Here is a 24,104-nt window from a genome sequence, read left to right as displayed (position 1 = left end):
AGTATTATGGTAAGATTTATTTTGGTATTATTTCTACAATTTTACTATTACGCCCTACTTTTTTGTTTACAATTTACCGACAGCTTCTTTGCAGTGTCTGCTCTTGGATGCTCGAATCAATAACATACTGGATTGCATCAAGTGAGAAACGTGTCATCGAGTATTATATAAAGCATTGCACTATATATTAAACTCCAATAAAAATACTACAAGCGCTAAAAGCTTGCATGGTAGAAGTAACTTTTTTAAAAATATGAACTCACAGTTGTGCTGCAATCTGTACCTGTACACGTTCATCACACAAGTAACGTCTGGAATGTCAGGTAATGCCTGTTTTGATAAATCACTAGGAAGTTCTAAACTCTTGGAGTTCTCTGAGGAATTAGCTCACACTAGGGAAGTATATTTTCTATCAAAATGTGATAGCTTAAGTTTGCCAGCGTTGAATGCTGGCCCTATTGAGTCCTGATTAAATTTACCTTTATTTTAAGTTGTTTCTGAGTTTGGAGGAACCAGTTCCAAAAGCTGTAGGGAAATCAGCATTGATTTGCGCTGACCTAATGACTGTTAGGCACTTAGGAAATGAGTGGCGAGGTACTGATGAGGCATGAATTTGAACTGGTACTTGAGGACAACGTTTCCATTTGGAAAGCTATGTAATTTTCTTACCCTCCTGCTTTAAAAAACCAGACACACACAAAGTACACTCCTACCCCCAGACAGCAGCTAAGCCTCCTTTCATCTTGTTTGCCTAGGACTTGTGTTTATGTAGGCACATGCACATCCTAAATATAAAACAGGAATATGTCGGTGTGAAAGGAAAATAAATAATTATCCAGTTTCTAAGTGAAACAAAATTGTTGCTGAATTCTTTGAGTAACTTTTTTGTAAAAGCATTGATGAAATTCAGTGCTAATTCTTCTGTGAAGATCTGGTGCTAAGTCTATAAATATATCTGCTGGAAAGAAGAAGGAACGACTGAGGAAAACAGCCTGTTCCTTAAGCGGTGAGATTGTTTCTTTTCATTCTTTGTTAGTAAAATGCCCTTGAGAAGGGCAGTAGGCCTTGTTCTTACCTGTTAGGTATATAACAGTTTTTTCACTATTTCAATAGATGGTCAGTTTTTCTATGCTGTATGTTAGCTTTATTGTAACATGGAAGTGGATTTGGGGTCAGTTTTGAACAAGATGACTAGTCATTTGTTGACCTACTAATTTACTTTGTGCCTTGAAGTTTGCTGTGGATCACAGGCTAATTTGCCCTGGGCGATGCGATGGAGTTTTTCGGTCTGCGAGATTTGTAGTCTCCATTTGAAGTACACATCCTGGCAGTCCTGATTCAGTGCGTCTGCTTTTATGCAATGTGTTTGTCACTTATTTTTTTTTATAAAGCTGATGAAACGGGCAAAAACCCATCTTAAGAAAAGTAATCATCTTTTTTTTTTTTTTTTTTTTTTTTATAGTCATTGCTCTCACAGACTAAAGTATTATGGGGAGCCATCCCAGAGATTATCCCAGGATGGGATGAAGGAGGCTGAGCCAAGGTCCTCAAAGAAAAACATGGTATGGAAGGCAGGGAGAAATAGGAAGAGTTAATGGTTGACAAGGATTAGAAGTTTTGTTTGCAATTACAGTTGGATTTACATGTCTCCTACACTGCCGGCTTGTAGAGCTCTTAAAAACAAACCTATGTAGTAGTTTTAGGAGGTGCAGCCTGGTCTTCGTGTGGAACGGACTAGTCAGGATAGCGAGTCGAATGTTTTCTGAACTATTTTTGGTTTGTTCTAGTAAGGTGGAAAGAAGTGCCATGTAAATGCTGAAGTATGCACTGAGATAACGCATGCGTGGATGTGAATGAACTTGCAGTAAATAATTCCCATTTTTTCTTACTGGTTTGCAGATGTTCAAGGAGTCGGGCACTGTAGTCTGCATGTGCCTATGACAGCACGTCTTGTAGAAGTCAGGGGATCTCTCTGTATCTGAAATAAAAGCATTATTTGAAGGAAATGTACAAGAATGTTTGAAAACCCCTTAGTCAGAACGTTTTACTTCTTAACTAGCAAAAGCTCACCCAAGTAGTCTAAGGGTTTCAAATCCCCACTTAAGTAATAGTCTATTCAATATTTTCTAGTTTCTCTCTCACAGTCTCTCTTAAATATGCAGTGTTTGCTGAAAACATCTAGATTTGACTAGAATGGGTTAAACCGTCTGCTGTAAAAACGAATGTAAATGCCTTTCTTTGTGTAAAAGGCACTGCTGCTCCCCTCAGGATCTGGCCTGGCTCCTTCATAATTGGGATTTTGTTGATGGCTTCTGTGGAAATTGGTTGACCAGAAATAGGGCAATGTGAATACTGTGGTGTCCTACTTTCCCAGCCCCTGTTTTGCTGCTTTGTCCTTGGAAATCAGTCATTTTTTCTGCACCGCTGCATACTTTTTTTTTTTTTTTTGCCAAAGATGCTCTTTTCAGTGTACATCTTCCTGTTCAGTTTTGTATTAAAATATTTTCTTAAGGGAGTGCTAAGCTATGGAACTGTACTGTGTTGGTTATGTGGTGCTACCTGCACAGAATTGGCCGCTCGTGTTCAAATGGAGCAGATGTTGTTTAGTGCAGGGCACCTATTCACTTAATAATTTGTTTTTAATGATGTCTCTGCATTGCCTGGGAGCAGTTGTCTGTGTCTCTGCCGTGGAACGCTGCTGAGCAGCACGAAGGCATGGTAGTGAAACGCCAATAGCTGCTTTTTCCAAAGCCTGTCTCAAGGAGCAGCCCGAACTTGCTTTACGATTCGAGCAATTGTGCTGCTATTTTGCTTAAGGATCACGTGAAACACGGGTGACTTGATGCTGTGATAAGCCAACTCTGGCCTTACACACACAGTTTCCTTGCCGGGCTGCTCTGTGGCCGTTTGCCAGGGATCAGGTACAGCCTCTGGTCTGGTACCGAGTGCCCAAACCCCACGGGGTCAGCCAGTTGTCAAGCCAGGTAGGATGATTATATCTGCTGTCCTGTGTGTGTATTTTGTTAGCATCTAAATCAGGGGAAATGAAACCATTTCTCTTCTGTTTTATGCAATTATTTTAAATTAGAGGAGCAGCACTTAAACATCTTTTGTAAAGAATCACAGAATTAGTTACTGGATTAAATATTATGTTACCAACTGGGGGCATGTAAAATTACTTGTGTAGAGTTAACAATGACTTAGACACGTACGTGCCCATCTGTGTATGGGGTCTATAGATGATGGCTTGGGAGTAAGGAAGCCTAAAAGTATGCTGACTGCAAATGAAGACTATATAGGGTGTAGAGGCTGTTTATCACTCCTGTAGGTTACTTGATAGCTGTAAAGCATAACTGAAGACTGGCCAGAGAGCTTATCCTGGTATCTGACAGTAGCGGTCAGATTAGAGCCACAAAACAGCTAGCAGGGTTTAGGGCTCACCCATTAGGGCATCGTATATTTTTATATAACCTTTTTACTGAAGCCAGGCATGTGTGTTGACTGTGAACACTATTTCATCGAGTCTTTTCAGTGGTGCTGCACATCAAGCGTTGCAATGGGTAGCGAAGGTTGATGTTCTTAGGACATGTGAGAGCATCTTTACAGATGAGTGCACCTTTCCTATCCCTTATTATCTTAAGCCAAAAAGTATGAGAGTATGAGGGGATGCAAATACATGGGGAAAAACTGACTGTTGAGAAAGTTAAGGCCAAGCAAATCGCATGTCACCTACTTTGTCTCTGGTTAGCTGAGAGCATGAGACTGTAGGTGGTTTCCATAACACACATTCAAGTGTATGCCTTTTGGGGACTTGTTGGCATTAGTTTAAACAGTCTACAGGCAAATAAGAGAAGTCTCCTCCTAAGAAAGGACCTAATGAATAATTTACCTGCCATTCCTGTTCCCTACAACCCATAAGATAATTGCTTAATTGGAGGGAATTGGTTGCTTGAGAAGGGCAATGTCCTCCCACGGGGTTAGGAAGCTCTCTCCCTATAGGAAATCGGTGGTAAATAGGAAAAGGGAATTTGACTGTGTCTCAAAACGTGTAGGGGTGGAGGAGTGGTTGTGTCACGTCGCTGGCTGTGGTCACCACTAACTCCGTGCCCAAGGCAGCAAGGCTGGGGCTGCACTGGGGTGGCAGAGCCCCACGGATAAGTCCAGGGACCAGATAACATCTGCAGGTAAAGAGTTAACAACGTGGTACATCAGGAATATTATTAAGACAGTTTTTTTGTTTGTTTGTTTGTTTTTGTTTTTTTTTTTCACTGTTTTATTTTGTACCCAGCTTTCAGTTCCAAGCAGCTCCTTGGCTCAGTGCTGTGATACGATTTCAGCATTACGACAGAGATGGGAAGCCAGATTCCAGGCACTAGCTGATGTTGCTGGAAGCGAGGTGTTATTTTATTGGCTGGGGCATTTCAGAAACACACTCGGTGTGGTAGAAGGCATTGTTTCCTTTTATATAAGTAACAGCTACATTTGTGCGAACGCTTATCAGCAAACGTTTAAATGTCGTGTAAGCTGGCACTTCCAGTGCTCTTGCCAAGAGACAAATCTCTATTCCTTGGAGGCAGCGCAAACCAAATTAGCTCAGGCTGAGCTCTTTTTTCTAACTGTAGGGGTTCTGTCAAATCTGTTTAATACAGAGATAGAGCTGACCCACTTGTGTGTGGCAAGTGGTAGTGACCAGGAAACAGCATGAGTTTTGGAAATCGTTTAATTTATGAACTTTGGTTTTGTGAAACAGTTAACCAGCAGTTCCTTTTTTTGTCTGAAATACTTGGTTTGGTATGTTCTGTCAGATAAAAAATAAATAAAAATCCTACCACAGTCCCCATTATATTTGAGACTCCAAAGTACCCTCAAGGCTGTGTACATGAAGATCTTTTATGGAGGGGAGGAACCAACACAAACCAGATTTTCTTTGAATCTGAGATCATCAGTGTTAAAATAGCATCGTTACATTAGTAACTCGGTGGCGTTAAATATGCCTGATAATTTTGCACACTAAATGCATGCAGGGCATTTGAGGGAGCTGACTGGAGAAGGGAGGTGGTCAAGGGATGTCAGACTGGGAAAGGTGGACCTCAGTCGGGGTGTCACGCCACCAGTGCACGCAGTCTGAGCTCTTAGCGCCATAGGATTGCTTTGCTTTGTGCGAGGCTGTTTTAACTGGCCTGCTGGAGGATGCTCTGGTACGGCCAGCTCCATTAGAGCAACAGGGAATGGTGGCTGAGGGAGGAGGAAAACTGTTAAGGTACCGATGGAGTCTGCATTCCATTTTTTCCAGCCACAGACTTGTAGAAAAATGGATTATGGATGCAACCGAAGGAGATGATAGAAACATTTTGCATGAAACCAGCTCCGTATATGCTAACGGCTGCAGGAGGAGTGTAGTGACTCCCACACACCTGTGTTTTCATTCCTTTTTTTAATGTTATTAGCAGGAAATGAAAAAACAAAGATTGAGTGAAATGATTAAAAGAGGGTGTCAGAATTATGAATGTGTTCTAGGCTTTCTTTCATGTAGCTTAGTTCAGCTGTTAATTATAGGATCCTTCTTTCCTGACTTGAATCCAGCTGTTAAAAATACCAGTTTATTCCAGGCAAACAAAATGCGTTCCTACTGGTATGAGGTTGAATTATATGCTACTGATTTTTCTTCTAAAATAACCATTTAACAAAAGGTACCTGGCAACAAGATGAGGACATGGTACACAGCCTGTTTTCCCTACTTAGTGGCCTTTTCAACAGTCATTAACAAGGGCAAAGGAACTGTCTTCCAAGTCTTAGAGACCCCTGAAATCTTGCTAGTACATCTGTAAATAGACTGCTGCTTGAAAAATCTGTTGAGTAATCATAATTTGCTTACATGATGATGTTTCTAATCGTTAGATGATTTAAAAATCCTTTATCAACAACAGATTAAGAACAATTTTCTTCTTTCTGAAACGCTGCATAAGAAAAAAAGACTAAAAAAGATTTATAAAAATGTTGTTGTTGTTTAATTCTGGCAAATATACTTGAGTACATTTGTTTTCTTTCTTTGCTAGCAGATACTAATTTGCATGGGAAGAGGTAGTTTATAATGTTGCAGGGGATCAGGCTAGCAAAGCTGTTTGAGTTTTGCTACATGTGATAAATAGTAATAAACTGAGGCCACCGTAGCTTCTGTGTGCAGGTCATCTTTGTCTGAATAAATGGCATGTTCCATGCATACAACAGATACAAGCAAATACTCATTGCAAAGAGGCCTCACTTGGATGTCTTCTGTACCTGCATACTGTTTTGAGAGTACAGCCAGCTTTTCAAGGTCTTCTGATGGAAATTAAAGTCAGTGGTAGTAATTTTTGATGTGGTGTCAGTCCTCATGTTTGGGGAGGCAACATAGTGAAACTGAACTGTGTTTTTAGGCAGAGGAATTCCAAGCAAACATAGCTTGGCATTTGGCCTATATAGAAATGCATATTCATAATTAATGCTCATGAAAATATTTGTGCAGCAGCCGCGCAGTGGTACTGAATAGTAGTAAGCCTGTAATCAAAATGTTGGGAAATTTGATGATATTTTGTGGCATAACTTATTTTAATAGGAGTCTGTAAATATTTTGATTTATGCTGAGAACTGTATTTCACTCTGGAAGTAAGGTAGAATTGTTGCTTTGTTTGGTTTGCTTTAATGCACCTGCTCTTTGTGAAAAAGCTTCCCTAATACTTTAGTTCCTGTCTAGGTGGGAGAGAAATTGACTGTAATTCAGTGTATCTAAAGAACATCATCCAAGTGGACTTAATATTTTCAGCGTACTGCTCTGTCACTGTAATTATCATCTCTGCAAGACACTAGGTATCCTAAAGGAATGTCAGACTGACTAATTAGCAAGAGACAAGTGCTATCGAGAAGCTGCAGTACAGAAAGGCAAAAAACAAGACCAGAAGGGTAAACCCTGTGGGAGATGGATTAAAACACGGTTGTAGTGTATGCATTTGGTTATTGTATGATCATTTTACACGTGTGCAAAGAAATATGTTATTCCACAGTCTGTAAATTTTAGGTTCCGTGTTTTCTGAAAAAAAAATCAGGGGTACATCCCTAAAGGTGAGACCTGAGCTGAGGTTTACACTTGGATAACAAGCCCAGCTGCAGTGTCAGAGTGATATCACAGGCCGTGAAGGCATGTTGAATCTCATATTGTCACATCTACATTTTTCAAAATTTAAATCAGAATGGGAAGAATTACTTGTTAATTTAGGGAGGTTTTACTTATTTTATTGTTATTAAATGGTCAAGTAATGTATTTGCTAACTTGAGTATACTCTGGCGTCTTTATGCCCTATCTCGAGGTCTTTTGCTTCCTTCTCTGTGATAAGGTCATATGAGTACAACTCCCTTTGGCCAGAATTTACCCTACAGTGAGACAGATTGACCATACATTGCATGAACAGCTAAGGCATGAACTCAAGGATTTGTTTAAAAAATTAAGTTATCATAGAATCACCTAGGTTGGAAGAGACCTCCAAGATCACCGAGTCCAACCTCTGACCTAACACTAACAAGTCCTCCACTAAACCATATCCCTAAGCTCTACATCTAAACGTCTTTTAAAGACCTCCAGGGGTGGTGACTCAACCACTTCCCTGGGCAGCCCATTCCAGTGACTGACAACCCGTTCAGTAAAGAAGTTCTTCCTAATATCCAACCTAAACCTCCCCTGGCGCAACTTTAGCCCATTCCCCCCAAAAAGAAGCACTCACACAACCCCTGAGAATCAGCAAGAGCTGTTTATTGCCGGGACATCTTGCAGGCAAGCCTGTGGGATGTCTGTGGTGTTTGGTGGCTCCAAGTTAATGCTTGTGATGGAGCCCGAACAATAAGTAGGGGGCTCGCCGAGCACTCCTGCGATGCTGTTGGTGCTCTCGGATGGCAGAGGACAAAGACATGCCACAGGAGTCCCAGGTCTGTTCTGGCAGAGGTGGATCCACTTCCATCCATTCCTCCACATCTGGTGGATCCAGCTCCATGGGCTCCACAGTGTTGGGCGGAAGGCTAAGCCAGTCCTTGCCCAGGACTGCCCAAACATCCCTGCCTTCTGTCCGGGATGTTCTCAGGCCAGGGTGCCGAACCAGGGATCGTCCAGTCCCACACCTCGGTCCCATGCCACTGTCAGCTTGATTTTCATGCATGGGTCCGATGCTGCTGTTTGGCTTATGGCCATTACTGGGTCCTGCACTGTGCTCCAGACTACGGGCACGCCTCTGCTCCCCACAGCTGTCTGCCTCATGCTCCCGCCTTCGCCCCATGTCACCGTTGCTCCTATGGTAAGGCCCAGGCCCCCTGTCGCTGGGTGTGAGGGGCCGGCCTGTTCCCCGCATCGTTGCGGTGCCAGCAGTACCGCCTGTACCCGTCTGTGGGCTAGGTGCCAGAGGTCCCTTGGGCACTGGCGTCTCTTGTGCCACCGGCGCTATCCCTCCATGCACATCACCTCTCCTTCTGGTCAGGTGCGCTCCTTCTTGGTGCTTCACCCGCCTGCATGGCTGTCCTGGCACACCAAGAGGCCTGCTGCTCGCCTCGCTCTGTCTCCTTCCTGCCGCACCAGCTGGCGGTCAGGGGGCTGAGATGCTCAGCGAGTGGTGGGCCAGCTGCAGGGGGCCTGCTTTACAGAGCTCACAGCAAAGGCAGGGCAGTGCTGGACGCTGTGCCCTCAGCAAGCCTCTGTGATGGAGTGGCCCACGTGCGTTGGGGACGGCCTGGGAGATGCCCTCACGTGGACAAGGAGGAGGGTTGGGGGGCTGAGGGCCCCTTTTCCGGGGCTGGCTCCCTCAGGCCATTTGGTTTGCCAGAGAGAAAGGCTGTTCCTCGGCCACAGGGATTGCCCTGCACCTCCCATCCTGTCCCCTGGGTTTATTTTTAACACTGTTTTTTAGGTAATTTCATTCTATGCTTTACAGAAAAGAACAGAAGCAAGGTGCATCTTCAGTCCTAACTTCCATGTGTGCTTTGTGCTCTAAGTAAAGAATTTCTTCCTCATGTCACAACTAATATAAATCTCCCCTGCATTTCTTTAAAGTCGTTATTCCTGGTTCCACATCTACGCTCCCTGGTAGAGTCCCTCTCCAGCTTTCTTCTAGGCCACTTTTATGGGTAAGGTTAGGTGGCAGAAATGCAGGACCTAGCAAATTTCAGCCTTATCTGCTTTGTTCCACACATTCCACATGATGTTTTCCAGCTCAGGCTCTAGCCTCTCATCAGTGTAACACAGAATCATTAAGGTTGGAAAAGACCTTTTCAAGATCTCCTGGTCCAACCATCCCCCTACCACCAATGTCACGTCACCATCTAAACCATGTCCCCACGCACCAGGCCCAACCTTTCCTTGAATACCCCCAGGGACAGTGATGCCACCACCTCCCTGGGCAACCGGTCCCAATGCCTGACTGCTCTTTCTGAGAAGAAATGTCTGCTACTTGTTTTGATTGTTGCAGAGCAGTGCTTACACTGAGTCAAGGACTTTCCAGCTTCTCACACTGCCCTGCCAGTGAGGAGGCTGGGGGTGCAGCAGCAGCTGGGAGGGGACAGAAGCAGAGCAGCTAACCCTAGCTGGCCAAAGGGGTATTCCGTACCATGCTGGACAATTAATGTGGGATGGCTGGCTTGGGGACGGGAGGGCTGTGGGACGGCTGCTCGGAGATAGAGGCAGATGCCAAGCCTTTCTTCATTTTCTACACGACAACCACAGGCTCACCAATTCTGCTCTGGCAGTTCTTCACTCTTCCTTCTAAATGGGTTCTGCTGTGCCATGCTCACACATCACTTTGACAGTTCTGCATGTGGTGTTTTCCCAAGCCGCACCGTAATCCAGGGCATGGCACCGCATCCACCAGCCAGCTGCGGGGTTGGCAGGGGCAGCGGTTCACTAGCACCTAACACCACCACTCCTGGGCCAGAACTAGGCAGCTGCTGGGTAATTATCATGAGTTAAGGAACAATTTCTGTAATAGCAACAGCTACTGCAACTGGCTTCCTTAGTACTCTGTCTCAGGCTAAGGGCTAAACAGCTGTTGGACAAAGGAATAGACTTTCATTTCTAGTTTGGTTATGTGGGGGGTTACGGCATATGCATCTATGAAAATAATTTAACAAAACTAGTCCTTTTTTTGGCAGAGATCTGCACGTATAATACAACAGCCACTAAGAGGCCAGATGAAATATGTTTTCACCACGCTTCCGCAAAGAAAAGCTTAACTTAATCATTCAGGGGTAAAGTAACCAACAGTCTAACATTTGCAGCATTAGAATGCAGTAGCCAGGACTTTTGTGTTTCCCGGTTTTATTAAGTCTCATTACCAGATTGTGACAAAGTTTGAAAACCGGTAATTTTGGTGATCTCCGACAAGTAATGAAATGAGAACTTTTACAAGATATTATGACCTCCTTTTTTCTTTTTTTTTAATAGGATCTGTGTTTATGCTAAAGGTTCAAGTAAATGACATGATCAGTCATCAGTACCTGGGACAAGCGGTTGTGGAAGTGTTTGTTAACTACACGAAGACAAATTCTACTCTTACTGGAAACAACGGAGCAGTATTAATAAAAGTTCCCTACAAATTAGGATTAAGCTTAACTATAGTATCATACAAGGATGGCTACATGTTAACACCTTTGCCTTGGAAGACTGGGAGAATGCCAAGTACGTAAGCTTCTTATAGTCCTATTATTAAACTGTGTCTATTGGTAATTAAATTTCTTTCTCTTAGCAGTCTGTGTACTTAGTGTCAACTGAAAATGACTGAAGCCGGTCAAGGGAGGTGATGCCTGTCGATACAGATGTAAGGGTGAATGACCTGATAGATTTGTAAATAATTCATACTATTGTAAAACTGAAAACAGCTCTTGTTAACTCTACGTAGGTTATATTGCAACTTTGCAGGCATATTCTGAGCAACTGTTTACTTAAACTCAGCAAAGGGCTGATAATATATTTTGTTTCTGACAACAATCATCTTTTCTCCAGTGATTCTCAGAGTGTCAGTGCTTTGAGTCCTTATAGTTTCTTCTCAGCGGCATTTCCTCACTAGTTTTCCTTTTTTTAAGTCTCTTAAAGGTTAAGAAAATAACAAAAACAACAACAGAAAAAGAGGTGGACTCTAATAACTCTAGCCACTCGTATACCATAGAAAATGCACAACACTAGCAACATACAGAATATGCTATCTGGTCTAACCAACAAAATTTCTGCTCTGGACAACAGAAGTCATTTGTTTATCCAGTCTTCATGTGCTCTTTTTTTAACTGCTCTATTCCCTATTCTTTCAGAATCAGAGAGCTTATGGGATCTTTTTTTTTATAGTTGCACAGTGTAACAGATATTATTACTTTCCCCAGTATACTCGTCTGTGACGCTTTCATTATTCCCACAAAGTCAAGCAAATATATGGCTGTTTGAAGATACTGTTCTAATTACTGGAAAATTGTCTGGTAAGTTTATTGTATATGGACCAAAAAACATCTACCTTGTGTGATAATCTGTAGACATACAAAACAAAATTAGCATCTTCGTATTCTCTGTAAAGGGTTATTTTTCAACATTTGTTGATCTTCTATGGAAATAGAAGCCACTTAGGCAGCTTCACTTGAGCACTATTTTCCACAAGAAGAGAGAGATACTGCCTATCTACTCAAGGTCAAAATTTCAGTTACGTGTTTAACTGTATGTTTGTGACAGATGCTGGATGGAGAAATACATGACATTGGAGAAAGCGGGTGGAAACAGATTGCTGTGCTGATTGGATTTCTAGGCAGTAATAAAAACAGTGGTTGTGTTTTTTACCGTTGTTAAGACAAAATATTACTCTTTTGCAGATGCCAAATCTCAACCAAGTGTTCAGTTTCAAAAATCTTTAATAAAACTTCCAACAAATCACCACGTTACCAATGTTACAGCTTATCTGACAGTGCCAGAGCAGTTTTTGAAAGTGGACAGTTTTCTCTATACAACAGGAATACTTCTAAATAAATCAGGTATAGTAAATGTGTTATTTAAATTCTTAAATACATTTTTTAAAATACAATGCATCTGAGAAGTCATGTCACCCTTTAACTTGTTCCATGTCGTATGAGAGTATAATAAGTGGCTATACAGATATACTCCTTCATTCTGCTTTATATATATATATATATTTATGTATCCATAGTCCTACGTAGTGCTGAAGCACAGCTGTGGGGTTCTAATGCACAGTAATTAGGCTTCTGTATTACTTTCGTTTGAAGAAGTTTAGGATTTCATGAGACTGTAGCACTAGTCTAATAAACGCGTTAAAATACGGTTATGGGCACTGTGTGAATTCAGGGAACCTAAACAAGTCAGTCGAACTGTAGCAGCTGACTTGAGCAATGCTTTTCTGCATTTTGACTAGAACTCTGTTGCTTTGCTCTTGGAGATTTATACCTAGCACACAGATGACATGGAAGCTATATTTTGGCTCATGGACAGTTAAACTGTGTAAACCTGTTTGAGACCAAATAGTCTGTATGTATACAGAGCACAGTTGTAATGCTTTCTGTTATCCTGTTTCACAGGAGAAGCAGTAAGTGATTTAACTAGTCATTGTAACTCTGCTGAGATGCAGTTGGATCTTTCAGCATTTGTCATTCTATTAACTATTTCTTATTTACATAAATACAGTAATCTCTGGCAGATTGTATGGTGTACAATTCCTTGTCTCTTTTGTTCTTTTCTTTCTATTCCCAGTGGGCCTGAAGCCATGAGGCTCTTAATTTAATTGCAATGCATGAGGAAGCTACTGGTTGGTTTATTTCAACCAACTCTTCTTTAATTTTCATTGAATTATAATCATCACATATAATTGATATCGACTTGCACATTTTAAAATTGTTCTCATCTATATTTTACCTCTTTAAATTTAAAACATAAGATAATAAGCAGTATTTCTCCTCATTGGTTTTCCTTTCAGTCTGTCTAGAATGTGTTTTAAATTATTCATATACTCCTAAAGGAATAGGCTTCCTTTTAGGGCAGGTGGAAGCTAATTGATATCTGATGTGCCAGGAGTTTTCTCACAAGCAGTTTCTAACAGCTTGCACAGATTTAATGGTATTCTAGTACTTACCGATTCAGTTTCTTTTTTTTTTTTTTCAATATCTCGTCATATTGTGGACTCTGAAATAATTGCAAATGCAAGGAAAACAAAGGAAAAACTTAAAAGCTGCACTGTAAGCTTTGTGTATGCAGTTGGCTTTGAGTGCTTTGACAAGCTTTAAGATTAACTATTCAGTGAAGTTTCTAATTTGGCAGTTACAAGTAATCCTTACAGGAAAGTTTATTGAGAGGATTTTTTGATTAAGAGGAGAAACGTAGCAGTTATGTTTGCAGTATACCTTCAGTTGGATTTAATGTTGCATATATTGCAATGATGAAAAAAGGAGTCTTTCATTGTGTATTTTCATATTCACTAGCTACTTTGAAATCAAAGTACATGATAAACCTTTCTTTCTCCAACCCCAAGCCAAGTTTTACCTAATCATTGGTTCTACAGTCAGTGCTGAATCTCTGTGTCAAAAGTATGTTCCTTTTATCAGATTTAGTAGAGAAACGAGTGTTTCACTTGAAGTACAAGATCTAAAATGCTAGAAATGTTCATTTTGTGTGACCAAGATAGTGACATAGAACTGTGTAGTTCGGTGTACACGAGTGCTTGCCTCTCACTATGAGGATAGATTCCTAATTGTAAATATTTTTTTAAAAAGTACATTGCGAATAGAGAATTACAGACAAGATATTTCTCAAATTCAGGTTTCAAAAGCATTGAACTGAGTCCTCTTGCTGCAATATGTGTAAATGTTCTTTTGGCTGGGAAAGAGCTGAAAGTAAATGGTCCTATTCAGATTACACTTCCTCTTCCTACGAATACTGTAAAATCGGGAGATGCTATACCTGCATGGACATTTGATATGAAAAGTGGTAAGTAGGCTATTTTTTTATTGTACGTTTTAGCACATGTGTATATAGTTCTGGTGCATGGTATTTTGTCGTGAAGCATTGGCCTCATGGGTAGTGATGGTAAGCTGTCATGAATTCTGTTAGGGGGTCTGTGTTGCTTGTTTGATTGGCCAGCTTGAATTGTTCAATGGGACATGCCCACTTTCATTAGTTCCAAAAGCCTAGGGAAAATTTATTAGCATTCCTGCTGAACACATTCACAATGTGAGTGACGTTTGATTTCATGGAGACTAAGTATTCACGGAACATATATTTTGTAACTTAAAGCCTGGAATTTCTGTGCCTTTTTAAAGGACAGCAAAACAGAACTGAAAACATGAATGCTTTGTTTTCTAGGGTATAGTTCTCAAAATCTTTTGACATAAAAACTGGAAAAAATGTTAATTTAGTCAACAAAAGCAATTCACAAAGTGAAATGAAGGGGGGCGGTAAGAGTTATCAAAGGGTTATCAAAAAGTTCTTCAAGTATGCACGGGAGGCTGGGGATTAGATGTTGTAAACCTCTTTTGTCATCCCTTCGTGTCTAATTTTAGTCAAGAGTAATGAGCAGCATACACATATTCCACTTAAATGTCCTGTGTTAGGTGCGTGTGCGTTAGTGTACTCATGTACCTTGCACCTTACTCTTTCCATCACACTTTCATCCTCAAGTATGTGAATGAAGAAGAGAGTCTTACTCCTTACCAAAGTAAAAAGCTGTTAATAGTTGGAGGTAGAGGGAGGGATACCAACTCTAAAGAATTCTTGTTTACACATTTGAGAAATAAAATGACTATATTAATTCAGAACAACCAAAGAATACTGATCTGAAATGAGAACATGCTAATTAAAAAATGGCATATAGAGTAAGTTTTGGCATAAAGATGAAATCTGTCTTGACACCTAGAAGACTTCAGAAAGGTGATTAAAGACAGCATTCTTTATCAAAGTAAGAGTCGTAATCTGTGATGGTAAAATAGCATTAGGGGATTTAATTTCTTGTTGCTGCAACTACCTTTTCCAGCTCCTGTGGTCATCTGTACCTATGCTGAGCTTTTTAAACTTACAAAACTAATAAAACTAGGTCAACAGTGCTATCTGAACAAAAAGCTGATGGAAGTATTGCATTTCAGCACTGGGGCAGGTGAGAAATAAACCTCTGTAAGTTGCATACGTGGGTGTTGAAGAGCCTACTTGATGTGCCTGCTTGGGCATGCTGGCCTTCTGGGTAGAGCAAGAGTGTGATGTGCTAACCCAACAACAAGAAAAATAGTAATAGTTGTCATTTAATCCTTTGGGGTTGTTGTCTGGTAGAGGTTCTGTAAAGGTGAATTGTTTGTGATGGGCATTGACTAAGGAGTCGTGTTCTTACGGAACCTGGAGCCCTCACTGCTGCTTGGTGAGGAAAGAATGGGAAGGGCTGGGAGCAAGGAGAGAGATCTTTCAGGCAAAACTTCAGCTACCACTTTATTCTGCTTCCTCATGTCTCCTCTACAGTGGGGGTTTGCAACTGCATTCATTGTTCCGCATGTTTGTTTTTAAATACCGTTATTTTACCTTTGGTCTGACATGTACAAAATATGACTTGTTTCTAAGGTAACTGAGTACTAGCAAGGTATTCCTTGCTATTCTGGTAACTGAGGGAGCTGAATACTTCCGCTCTCCAGCACACATTGGAGAGCACCCATGAGTAGCAGTAGGGCCCCATCTGAGCTGCATGGGGAGGTACCACCACACTGAACAATAGGCTCTGGCGTGGACCATCTTGCATGCAAGATGTCCTCAGCAAATGTTGAGATGTACTTTTGAACTCTGAATTCCTTGGGTAATTTGTCATAAAGAATCAGTGCTTCCATGTCAGGTGGTGCATAATGAATGTATTCAAATAATACACGGTTTAATTCTGTCTCTCCTACTGCATACTTTATTAACTATAGAAGCTGGCATACCATAAGACCTGTGTTTTGCATTGCCTCCCAGATGGTGTGGAGTCTGTGGCCTAAGAATAGACCTTCCTTGGTCTAATGGAACTGTTCTTGTCTTGGGGGAGGAAGGAGGAAAGGGAACATTCATGACAAGCATTGTTTATCCCATTGTAGCTTATTAGATTATGTTGCTTTCTCACTAAGTGGTATGAGCTAATGTTAAACTTCTGTTGATATGTTTAAATTACCTGCCTGTTCATTTTGGGGCTTGGCCTTAATACATGCTTAAGCTCATATAATAGGATTTTTTTTTTTTTTTTCCCAAATCGTTTACGGGCATATCTATGCAAGGCATTTATTAATTTTAAAAAAAATCTATTATGAAATTAATTGAAGTAATTGATTGTGCTACTTTATTTCAAAGTCAGTGTTCACACAGGGATATTTTCATTGAAAATATCAAGAGAAATTTTGCATGTTTACCGAAAGCTGTCTAACACATGCTACGGAGGACAGAAGTTTAATTTTTCCTGTAAACTTCTATTTTTGATCATAGTTAGATTGCTGATGATTTTAGATGCAGAGGAATGCTGCATGGCATGGGCAATATTTTGTCTTTTTCAGGTGCTTGGGTAAGCCGTGGTCTGGGAATGATAAAGGAAGCAAATGGTCAATTAGTATGGACATACACTGCTCAACAATTAGGGTACTGGATAGCAGCTCCACTGCCTGGAACAAGAGGTATTGCAACAACTGTAAAAGAAAGTTCTGAATAACCCAAGTACCAATGTATCATCAGGATGTCAGATTGTTTTGTAGAACAGTAGCAAGGGAAAATGACATAACATTTCAACAGTTGGATAACTTTTGCTTGTTTGAATTCTGATAGCGTGCCTTCATGCATGTAAGTGTTTCCTAGAACTTTCAATACAGCCTGGACTTTCCCGCAGCAGCATTAAGAGGTAGGTGTTTATAGCATTGCTGTCTCTTGGAAGAACCCTTCAAGGGAACTGTGACTATGGCAACTTAAAAATCACTGGGCTTCTGTCCCTTACTGTTGAGGTTCATGTATGACAAAGAAATGCAAGAAAGCTGGGCATAGGTAGAAAGTCCCAGTGGAACCTGTTTTATGTGGGCTTGCTGCACATTTGGCTCTTGCAGATTCATACTAAGAGCTTCTTACAGGAGAAACGTGATGTCAAGATTAAAAAACACTAAAAAGCCCTTTCTAACAGAAGTACTAAATGGAAAATGTAGGTGATGTTTCTAAGTCAGTGTGGATGCAAATGTCATTTGGCTGACATTGAGTAGATGTCATGGTAAGTCTATAGTATTTGAAATGAATCTTAGAAGATCCATTATATTGTAACTACTGTTTGTGTATTTTCTAGTCTGCTGGCATAGCAAGGTGAAGAGGAGAGATGAACATAGCGCTATAGGAACTCAAAATGACTGGAGAAGTAGAATATGACCTGTTAGTTTCAGCTCTGCATATTAAGCAGAATGACCTGGTTTTGACAACTAATTCTTGTTTGGTTTTCTATCTGAAAATCTAGAATCCATAATTAGTGCGGTTTCCAAGGACATAACAGCCTATCACACAGTGTTCCTTACGGCCATATTGGGAGGTACTGTTATCATTATCATTGGATTTTTTGCTGTTCTTCTTTGTTACTGCAGGTAAGCAAAAAGAGAGGCTTTAATAAGTTCAGCATGAATGTAATTTAAAGTTGATAAACAGTTTTGTGATATTGAGACTGGTTTCCTTAACATAATTTAAAAGAAGTTATGAATGTTTTTTCAATTTGTTTGCTCTATACACTAAGGTTCAATATATATAGCCTATTTTTTTTTGGTGATTACAGAATTTCAGTTTAAGTTTGTGACTAGTAACCTCTTAACCAACATCTAATGTTCAGCTATGGTAGTGAAGTTAGTGTTTCCTAGCATGCTCTGCAGTCACTTTGCATTTCTTTTGCTTAGGGACAAATGTGGTCGGACACAAAAGAAGGAAAAAAATACAACGAAGCTGGATGTTGTGAAAAAAGACCAGACGACGTCAACAACTCACATAAATCACATCAATACAGCCAAGGGATCTTTAAAGTTAGAGGATAAGTCTCAGTTATATCCACCGAAGATCTCTTCATACAGTCCTCAAAGAAGGATATCCATAGACACAGAAGATGGAAAATCAAGAGACAACTTTAAAATGTACAACGAGGAGGCTTCTTATCAGTCAGCCTGTCAAACTGGTCAGTCAATAAATTCAGCCCATTCATTGGAGCCTAATGCTGGAGTCAGACACTTAGAGCAGCCAAAGCATAGCAACAGTGCTATTTCCCAGGCTCCTAGGGACATTCAAGACCAAAACAGGTATCTTACGCTGCAAGAGGACATGTATGGGCTTTCCCATATCCCAGAACATCTAATGCATATTTACAATCAGCCTATTGCTATTCTTCAAACTGCTGACCTTTTCCATTCCCCAGAACAATTGCATGCTGCTAAATCAGCAACTTTGCCAAGGAAAGGGCAGTTAGTATATAACCCCATGATGGAACCCGTGAATCGAGATGGTTACATGCAAACATTACCGAAAATGCCAGTGCACTCTCATCCACAGCCTTCTGTCTGCAGAGATGAAAAAAGCACGTTAGATGGTGAACAGGGCTTACCTTCTCAAACGTCAAGCTGGGGCCGGTACACTAATAGTTTACTGGAATCCGTCTCTGTTCCTGGGACGTTGAATGAAGCAGTTGTAATGACTCCGTTTTCATCTGAACTTCAAGGCATCTCAGAACAAACATTGCTAGAGCTCTCTAAAGGGAAGCCATCTCCCCACCCTCGAGCGTGGTTTGTGTCCCTGGATGGAAAGCCAATAGCTCAAGTGAGGCATTCCTTTATAGATCTGAAAAAGGGCAGAAAAACAGAGAGTAATGATACCAGTCTGGACTCTGGTGTGGACATGAATGAGCATCATCCTAGTAGGAAACTGGAGAGAGAAAAAACTTTCATAAAAAATATGCCACACTCAAAGATCCTTTACTTGGAAGATCTGGATCTGAGCAGCAGTGAAAGTGGGACCACTGTGTGCACTCCAGAGGACCAGGCTGTGAGGCACATTTTGGATGGTGGGAATGGGCCAGTCATGGAACAGCATGATGAAGAAGGTCTAAGAAGAAAAACTGTGTCAGGAAGTCAGGAATCCAGTATCCCTTCACCTAAAAAAAGGGATAGACCACCTATCACCAAAAGAGATAGCAAAACAAATATTTGGAAGAAAAGAGAGGAGAGGCCACTTATTCCTATAAATTAGAACACAACGTGCTTTGTGCTGTTGCTCTCCCTGCTGGTTGTTGACCTCTTGGCTGCTTGCGTAATTCTGCAGTGTTGGGTTTACAAGGGAAATGTTGTTTTCTAGTATCAAGAAAAGTTATTTTTTTTTTAATGTACAGTTTGAGTTACTTCAACTGGGCAATTGATATTCAATATGAATTGATTACAGGGAAAATTGATTACAGGGACAAAACTCTCCAGTTCCTAATTTTGATGGCACTATAGGGAAGGCCCACATTTTAATTAGCCTGTCATTCTTGGACGCACCTCTCAGAATGCACAGTGAGAAATGTAGGCACATCTTTTGTTTTTTACTTGTTGCTAATGCATTGGCAGAATGGTTAAAGCCATTCCTCAGCCTTGTTCCTAATAAATGTGACCATCTGTACAGTATTTTATATGTGAACTTTTCTAGGGATCTGTTGTTACTTTGTATGATATACAACGCTTCATCATGTAGTCCCATGACACCAGCACAAGAGCTCTGTTGGATTCATCACCAGAGCTCTATAGCATCACTGCCCTTTCTCTGTGTCCATCCATGTACAAAAGATTACCATTGCAAACAGCAGTGCCAGCAGGGGGATGTGTACAAGCTGTGTGGCCACTGCAGTTCATGGTCTTTGCTGTCTTAAGATGTTGCCCATCTGTTTTAGTCCTTCTTGATACAACCTGTGGATGTTGAAGATTGGCATCTGCTAGGAAGTGTCCACCTCAGCAGAAAAGGACTGGTTCTGTTAGCATTTGAAGCTGCTGATACTAGTGGCTTGTTTTGGCTTCATTTATCAGTTAAAATCTCTTCTTTCCTACTGTTGGACCAGTTTTGCTCCAAAACTGTCTTGAATTCCCACAGATGTATGTTAAGAGTTGGGCCCATAATGAAAAAGGAAGTAAGCGTAGACAAGTTATGTCTTTGTAATAGTTCCTTTTAATGGGAAAGCCGTTGCTTTTTATTTTATGAATAAAAAAAAAAAAAAGATGATAATCAGAGGCTTATGTGCCTACATTCTGCTAGTCTGAGCTACTTTTGTCCCAGGTTGTGCGTTGTAGAGGGGCTAAGCAGGCTTTCAGAAGTTGGGGTTTTTGTGAGCATGAGAAGCAGACTTTAAAATTTGGTCTGTAATGCAATATAAATACTACTTATGACTCATCTTAGAGTTAAGCGTACCAAAAGTCATGAATGCATGAAATGTAACTATGTATAGAGGAAGGAAAAGGCCATTGGAATATTCTTTATTTTTATGTTCATCTTTGTCAAAGTGATAGTTTCAGCTTTGGCTAACAGAAAAGCATATACAACACCTCACTGTGCTTTGTATGGTATATAGGATGTCCTTCCATGGCTTTTAAGATGCTTCCCTGATGAAATAAGTTTCAGCATTTTGGCTTTGGCAGTTTGATTACAAGTCATCCTAAAAAAAGCTTCATAACAATATTTCCCTTAGTTTGTAGTCGTTTAGGTTCAATACTGAGACCCAAGCACACTATGCCTGTATGCAGATTGTGAGGTGAGGTGCACTGAGTTGTCTGTCTTGTAGTACTGATTCCCCTGCCAGTTATCTACTGTTGTTCAAGTACACCCCGATTTTTTTCTGTGCCTGTGCTTCAGGATTTCTTTCTACAGGAAAAACAGGGAGTGAAAGGTGGTGGTGCATATGAAGATCCATCCCAACCTTGCAGTCAGGATGTGGCAGCATGACGCTCAGAGTCAGGAGCTGTCCTGTGTGGCTGGGCTTCTGGGAGCACTGACTCAGGAAACTGTGCTGTGAGCTATGTCTGTTCTTTTAGGATTGTTGGTTGTCTGGTGTTGTTTCTAGAAGAATACATAGAGTAACCAGAATGGTAATAGCAGTACATTAGTCCAACTTTTTCTGGTGTCTGTGATTTTGTTTGACCAGAAGATTTAGGTTTAATTATGCCATTCATCTACTTTAGATGTAAAGATTGCTTGCCATATTAGCATGCCTTTGGTACTTTCTCTAGGTAACAGTAATTCACCTTTCCTATACCAAATGATTTTTTACAATACATATTTTCCTGTATTCAGTTTCACTGAATTTGGTGTATGACTAACTTACTAGCCCAAAGTGGTGATATTCTCATCCTTTCCTTTGTTTACATACATTTAGTTATCCGTTATATATCTTCAGATCTATATTTTCATATAGATGCACACTTGATTTGAAAGCTTTGGCTTTTGAGGTTTAGTAATACCTTCCTTAGAGTTGCATCAGTGCTGATGAGTTCCTTTTCAAAGAGATAGCATCATACATTCTGTTGAAATTAACAGAAGATCCCTGACAATTATTTCAAGTTGTTGAAATTCAAGTGAGATATCTCTATATTCAATTTTGTTCAGCTCCAGTAAATTAAATATTCAGCAGAGTTTTTGTTGGTTTTAATGCATTTTTTTCATTGTAGATATCAAGACCACCTAATTCCTTAAACTTACTTAAAACATCAAAAGATAAAGACTACAGTAAATGGCTTTATTCATGTGAGGTCAGAGGAATTAAATTTTGCACTCCAGCGTTCCTGTTCTGCATCAGAGTAGGTATCTGGGCACCAAAGAAAAAGGATTAGAAATGTTGAAAAGATCAACACGAGTATGTATGAGTACGAGATTTTAAAAGAACGGTACCAAAAGTTGTACTGATTTGGTGCAGGTTCTTGTTTGCTATGCCAGTGGGTCATGAGCAAAAAGTGGAGTTTGCTTTTAAACCATCAAGTCTAAATGAGCTTTTTGGTTGTCTAGATCTAGTCACAGTTTTACCTTGGACATACAGATAATGGACATACAGAATGGCCTCTTCAGAGACCATGCATCAGTGATGCACTTCAGCTTCTAGGCAGCAAAGCAAGTCAGAGGTGAACATGTTCTTGAAAGAGTTTCTTGCTGCTAGACTTTTTGGTAGTAGAAAGCAAGACAAATTTCTTTCTGAAATAACGATCTGTATATTCTCATCTTCAATAGAGATGATTTAGCTGTATGTAAATACATGTCCTTAGAGGCTGTGGAGTAGCCATAGCACCCCCATGTAGGACACCTCCTATTAACATCTTCCTTGTGGATTGCCATCTCTACTAGACTGTTGCCCTTCTCTTGCTTGCGAGAGTATGAGCATTTATTTTAGAGTATTCAAATTTTTCTCTGGAGTGCACGTGTTGCAGTTCTGATAATACCATTTCCAAGGCTGTTTTTAGCTGTTGCTTCTATCCATGCCAGGCAAGCACCAGCTATCTTTCCTTGCTTTGTAGATCCCACGTACTGACTTTTATGTGTGTAACTTGCTAGCATTTATCACATAATGTTTTATGCTGCTGGTGACACTTTAGAAGGCTTTTCCAAAGTCTAGTTTTATATGCAAAATAAATATATAACTTGTTTTCTGTGTCAGAATATGGGAAGCTAGTCTGTAGAGAGATATTATTCCCATAGCTGTATATGGGAAGGTAAATGTGTGAAAATTGCTAATGCCCCTAAGCACACAATGACAGGGAGTTCTTACTTGGCCCTATCATGAGCGTTAAATCTTGGATTTTAAAAGCTATATACTCTAAAATACTTAGAATTCTTCATATTTATATTCAGTATTTACAGAATATATTGTCTGAGTCTTCATGTTCCAGATGTATGTTGGAATTTATGCACTAGAAACCTGTATTACCTCTTAGTGACTGGAATTTTCTTCTCATCCTTTAAAAACAAACAAACAAACAAACAAAAAACCACAAACTTTGACTACACTGTGTTCTAAAAATTTTAATTCCAGATACTGTACATGATACGCACATAGGTGGAAAAGACAAAACATTATCATGATGTTGAGATTCTTTGTGCAGATGGGTACACCAGTTCCAGTGTCACCTGTTTTCAATTAGGTGGTTAATGGAGTTAGCCAAGGCCTGTTTCTGCAGATTAATTTATGTGGCACAGATCAGTACTTTGATGTATAATAATGGAAGTGATCAGATGAAATAATATATATGTGCGTTAGACTGGATATGTTCCCTAGAATAAGCTAATTGATAGTAGTTTTCATATTGTTATCAAATATCAGGTATTAAAAAAGTGGGGTGGGGGATGCTTAAAAATTCCATTAGTTTAACAGGAAAAATCTTCATAGTACTGTCAGAAAATTATAAGTTTGATATCTTAAAAACCTGAAAGCACAACTGATTTGATGATTAGAGACATTATTTACCAATGCAGAGCTAGAGATGATGCACGAAAGATAATCCAGTATGCAGGAATGAAAATGTGTAGCAGTATGCTTTGGTTTTCAGCAGTAATTTGTACCAAAGAGGATGAAATGATTGGAGAGCATTTGAAACTCTTGTCATTAGTTAAAATGCGAAACAGGTTAACAATATTACTCGTAACAGTGTATGAACTAAAATGCAGTAAACTACATCTGTGCCTATTACTGCATACAAAACATTGCATATTAGGATCATCTGAAGGTAAGTTAGGCTGCTGAAGTGCCTTTGTCTTTCATCAGACTTATTTTATCAGTGGAACACCTGACTATCGGAAAAGCACAGGTAATTTTTTTTCTGTTAGCCAAAAACAAAAACCAACCATGAAAACCAACTAATTCATCCTTGCAATTCTGTAGCTTTTATAGTATTTTCAAAGGCAGATAGATTGTTTTTATGTTGGAATACTGACTCCTGCATGATGATGATGATTGTACACCCTGTCTCTTTTGTATTTTATGTTTGAAAAAAAAAATATTAAAGTATATCTTTAGCAATCTGAATAGTAGTATCTTTTAAAAATCCACATACGGGATCCGATTCAACTTCGTAAGTTAAGAGGAAGCATCTTGAAGTTACTGGAT

The 24,104-nt window shown here is 40.1% G+C and overlaps 1 protein-coding gene across 1 annotated transcript in view; it reads left to right on the top strand.

Moving 5' to 3' along the window:
- FAM171B (family with sequence similarity 171 member B) overlaps window positions 1-23,831 on the top strand; it is a 35,635-nt gene extending 11,804 nt beyond the window's left edge. Inside the window, exons 3-9 of the mRNA XM_035330855.1 lie at window positions 10,454-10,687; window positions 11,383-11,475; window positions 11,860-12,018; window positions 13,811-13,978; window positions 16,546-16,662; window positions 17,478-17,601; window positions 17,905-23,831. Of these exons, the coding sequence (XP_035186746.1) occupies window positions 10,454-10,687; window positions 11,383-11,475; window positions 11,860-12,018; window positions 13,811-13,978; window positions 16,546-16,662; window positions 17,478-17,601; window positions 17,905-19,240 (2,231 nt within the window). The 3' untranslated portion in view covers window positions 19,241-23,831. The remainder of the gene's footprint in view (window positions 1-10,453; window positions 10,688-11,382; window positions 11,476-11,859; window positions 12,019-13,810; window positions 13,979-16,545; window positions 16,663-17,477; window positions 17,602-17,904) is intronic.
- The last annotated feature ends 273 nt before the right edge of the window (window positions 23,832-24,104 follow it).

This window comes from Oxyura jamaicensis, chromosome 7 (assembly GCF_011077185.1).
Source record: "Oxyura jamaicensis isolate SHBP4307 breed ruddy duck chromosome 7, BPBGC_Ojam_1.0, whole genome shotgun sequence".
Lineage (NCBI taxonomy): Eukaryota > Metazoa > Chordata > Aves > Anseriformes > Anatidae > Oxyura > Oxyura jamaicensis.
Note: the sequence above shows the minus strand (reverse complement) of the source record. Positions and strands in the feature narration are given on the sequence as shown.